A 4,318-nucleotide genomic window follows, 5' to 3' on the forward strand; every position below is an offset into this window, starting at 1 on the left:
AGGAAAAGTTAAAGTGGGATATGATTTCCTTTACAGAGGGGAGAGACATTCCCGCCGCATTCCTGTCCGCATTCCAGCTCGGAGCTGGGGAGGGATCAAATTGTCCATCTGTGCCCTATTGCTCGTGCTCCTGGATCCGATTTCTGGGGCCCATAAAGCGTTTACAGGCCGGCTCCCTCCAGGCTACCCGAGATAGGGTTATTAGCCAGCAAACAACTCCCTTTTTTTTTTCTTTCTTTCTTTTTCTCGTATTATACACGCAGCGGTTTCGAATACCACCCCCCGCCCCAAGCCGTCTGTTTTCTTTTAGCAAAACAGAATTTCCGGGTCTTTTTAAAGTTTCGTGTTTTCTTGCTGCCACTCTGGACGGCGAACATTACAGCGCTGTTCGCGCCGCTATTGCCGAGGCCGCTCCCCGGTTAGATTTGGGCCAAAAAGGAGGGTTTGGGCTACATGAAATCATTATTTCTCTCTGCGTGGGATTATTATTAGTTTAATCCAACGCCTTTATGGCGGAAAGGGGAGGAATTAGCTCTGTTCTCTGCTGCTTTCAGCCTGGTTTTCGCGGGGGGAGCGCGGTGCGGGCTGCAGGAGCGCGGCAGGATCCTTTGCAGCCCCTTCCCGGGTCGCACATTTCGCCCCCGGCCGCTTTGCTCGGGATAACGCGTCGCATTTTGCAGAGGGGCTCGAGGCGAGGAGTGGCCCCCGCGTGGGTTTGGCCGCGCCAAGGAAACGACCCCGGCCCCTCGCACACGCAGGAATTGAAGCCCCTTCCCCGCTAAAGCCGTGCACAAAATCCGCCCTCCTCCTCGGGACCCACCGCCCCCTCCGCGGACCGTTGTGTCCCCATCGACCCCCCGGAGGTGCCGGCGCGGCAGGGCCCGTTCCCCGCGATCCCGAACTCGATCCCGGTCCCGATCCTGATCCCGCTCCCGGCCCCGCTCCCGGCCCCTGCCGCCGCCGCGACCTTTCCTGCGCTGTCTTTAGGGATCCTCCAGGCTATAGCCCCGGAATTTGAGGCTGGGGGGCACGGGCATGGCATTGCCCCCCAGGTGCCAGTTCCAGAGCGGGTGAGTTTTGGAGAGAGCCCACGAGTTTTTGCCGCCCAGAGAGGAGGCAGGACACAGGTCCCCGTCGTCCCCCACGACCAGCGAGGGAATACACGGGAAGCTGCCCATGAGGCTGAAGGAATTGCGCGGCGGGGGCGGCCCTGTGCTGCCCAGCCGCTTGCAGGGAGGGTTTCCCTTCCTGGCTTTCCTCCTTGGGGTCTTTGGTGGCCGCCCCTTCGAGGAGCTCTGTCGCTCGGCGCCTCTGGCGACGCGGCAGCGCTTGGGGACCCTCTCTGAGCCGGGGCTCTCGGCGCCTTTGGCCGCGGGGGGGTCGCAGGGCTCTGTCCTCCCGCCGTGCCGCAAACTTTTGGCGTCCACGTTGAAGCCCTTCGCGTAGCACCAGAGCTTGGACTGCCGGATGAGGCGGTCGAAATGCTCCCTGCGCGGCTCCCCGGGGGGCGCGGGGCCGAGCCCCTCCGCGGGCGGCGGGGCCGAGGCCGGCCCGGGTTCTGGGGGGGCCCCGGGCCGCCTTTCCGCCCGTTCGGCCGGGCCTAACGAGCCGCTATTGTCCGAGGCTGCTTTGTGCAAATCGTCCCCTTTGGAGCAGGGCTCGGCGGCCCCCCCGCCGCGCTGCTTTTGTTGCGGCTCCCCCCCGGGGGTGCTGCTCGGGGAGGGAGAGGGGGAGCAGCAGGAGGAGGAGGAGGAGGAGGAAGGGGAGGCCTCCTGCTTCGCATGCAGCTCCGGCTGCGCCGCCGAGCCCAGCGCTGCTGGAACCGGGCTCCAACTTTCCAAAGTTGCCGCTCGCCAAGTTCGGGCCCAGAGCTGCTGCGAGAGGAAGAGGAGGCCGGGCTCGGCCCGCGGGGCTTTGGCCGCGCTCGGGGGCGGCTCCGCGGCGCGCTCGACGCCCGCGGCCTCGCGGGGGGGCTGCAAGCGGGGCAGAGCCGCCTGCCGGTACCGGGTGCTCTGCACCGAGTCCCCGCTGCACAGCGAGCTGCTCTCCGACTCCGAGGAGCTGCCTTCCTCGCTGCTGCACGACGAGTCCCCCTCCTCCTCCTCCTCCTCTTCCTCTTCCGAAGAGTCGCTGGAAGTGGCCGGGCTGGAGCCGCCGAAGTCCAGGCTGGAGTCCGAGTCGCTGGAGTAGCCCGCGGACGTGCCCTGCCGCTTGGAGCCGGGGCAGCCGCAGGCGCGGCCCTTCCTGGCGCCCGCCGGGCCCTTCTCCCCCGGGAAGAGCCCCTGGGCGCAGTGCGGCCCGGCGGGAGCCGCGGGGCGCGCGGCGCGGAGCAGCGGCTGCTCCCGCGGGCAGCCGCGCAGGCCGAGCGCGCCCCGGGCGGCCAGGCCGAAGCCCTTCGCGCCCCGCGGGGGCTTCTCGTAGCCGCCCGCGGGCTGCGGCAGCAACGCGGCCGCCGAGCGCGCCCGGCGCGGGGCCCCCGGCCCCGCGGGACGCCCGGGACCCTCGCAGCAGCCGCCGCCGCGGCAGGCGAAGAGCTGCCCCGGCTCGTGCAGCAGCAGCTGCTCCCTCCGCTTGCTCTTCCTCTTCCTCTTCCTCCTGCTCGGGCTGAGGCTCTTGCAGGAGGTGCACAGAGCCTCCAGGTCCGCCTTGGATATGAGCGAGCACTTCACGGCACGGGTGGGCACCGAGTTGATGGCTTTGAGGGTCCGCAGCTCCTTGAGATCGCAGCGCCGGCTCTTGATCTTTAAGGTCTCCATCTTCTTGCTGATGGTGGTCCTGGGGATATCCTTAAACAGGTCGCTGAGGACCTGGGCCAGTGCAAACATCTGGGTGCCATTGATCTGTAAGTATCCCAAGTTTATCCCTTCGATTTCTTGATAGCCAGCGTGAAAATCCCCCGGCCTGGCTTCCCCATTGTAATCCATGGTAGTCGGAACAATTCCGAAGGTCCCTTCGCAGGTCAGGAACATTTTGCAAGGAGCGTTTACTTTGTCCCTTTCAAAGGGGGCATTGAAAATAAGGACATATTTGTTTCCACTCCCTGATCACACATCCCTACCCCTCGGGAGAGGTGGGGGAGGAAAAAAAAAAAGAAAAAGAAAAAAGGGGAAAAAAAAGAAAGAAAAAAAGCCAAAGCCGCCGATGTCCCTTTCAAATGCTCCATTCAATGGTTTGCAACATCTTCCGAGCACCCCGTTCCTCCTCCTGGGCCGGGGGTCGCCTCCTCGTCTGCCCCCTCCCCGGCAAAAAAGAAAGAAAGAAAAATAAAGAAGTCAAACATGTTGCCTCGTGTGGGCTCTGCGCCGCACACCGCACAGCCCCTTCCCCGGGCAAAATAAGCTCTTTGGGGGAAGGGGGGCGTGGGGAGGAGAGGGGGGAGAGGAATCAACAAGCGCAGCCCCCCTTTTTGCTCTTCGAAGCGCCGAGATGCTTAAACGAACAAAGCTGCCGACCAGGGGCTGCGAGGGTCGCGCAGGGGCTTGCAGGGGAGAAGCCCCCCCCGCTCCACGGCGGCCGGAGCCCCGCGCAGCCCCGCGCAGCCCCGCGCACCCCCGGGCGCAGCGGAGCCCCGCGCGCTGATTGGGCGCGGCGCGCCCGTGACGTCACAAAACCCCAACATTTCACACGCGCCCCCCGCGCCCCCAGCCCCGCCGCCCGCGCCGCTCCCGCCCGCACCCAGCGCGCGGGACCGCACGGGACCGGGGCGCACAATGGGCACGGGTACCTACGGCCTTCCCTTTGATTTTTTAAAAACATCCCCTTTTTCTTGTTGTTTTCTCTATATTTTTTCCCGAGATAATTTTAAGCCCCTTCACTTCAGCCTCCCTGCGCTTTGTTTTGTGCTGAATCCATTTTTTTTCTCTAATAGCAAAGGCTTCTATTGAAAAGGGGCTTTCGGGCTTCCCCCAAATTCGATCCGATTCCTCTGGGATGGGGGTGCACACGCCGGTATTTACCTCTGGAAAATACTGCTCTTAGCCTCGGCCTCCGCAGCGATCCATCACTGCGGCCGAAACACAACGCTTATTAATTGCCAATTATTATATTTATTATCTCGGGCGAGCACAGCAGTATCGACAAAAACGCGAGCAACCGCCCAAATAAAGAAATGCAAAGATTCCTTTTTACTCACACATTTTCCTTATTCAATCCTCATCTCTTTTTTTTTTCATTGCACAGTCCCCTAAAAATATTTTTAAAAGAGGGGGAAAAAAAAGGAAAGGAGGGGGCAAGGGGATTGGATTATTTTGCGTGCCTTTGCGCGCTGCTTAAGTTTAATTCAAACTTTAAGTCCCAAGATTTTCTCGGCATTGGGTAG

General features: G+C 62.3%; 1 protein-coding gene across 1 annotated transcript; it reads right to left on the reverse strand.

The window, feature by feature from the left end:
- Positions 1 to 941: 941 nt before the first annotated feature.
- EPOP (elongin BC and polycomb repressive complex 2 associated protein) lies at positions 942 to 3,336 on the reverse strand. The gene has a single exon (XM_088536254.1). The coding sequence runs from the start codon at positions 2,967 to 2,969 to the stop codon at positions 984 to 986; it is 1,986 nt and encodes a 661-aa protein (XP_088392380.1). The 5' UTR covers positions 2,970 to 3,336; the 3' UTR covers positions 942 to 983.
- Between the last annotated feature and the right edge of the window lie 982 nt (positions 3,337 to 4,318).

Source organism: Tinamus guttatus, unplaced genomic scaffold (assembly GCF_059628265.1).
Source record: "Tinamus guttatus ecotype Peru unplaced genomic scaffold, ASM5962826v1 Tinamus_guttatus_pri_ptg000655l, whole genome shotgun sequence".
Classification (NCBI taxonomy): Eukaryota; Metazoa; Chordata; class Aves; order Tinamiformes; family Tinamidae; genus Tinamus; species Tinamus guttatus.

Coding starts and splice junctions, on each gene's coding strand:
- EPOP (XM_088536254.1), bottom strand. CDS start 2,969: ATGTTCCTGACCTGCGAAGGGACCTTCGGAATTGTTCCGACTACCATG.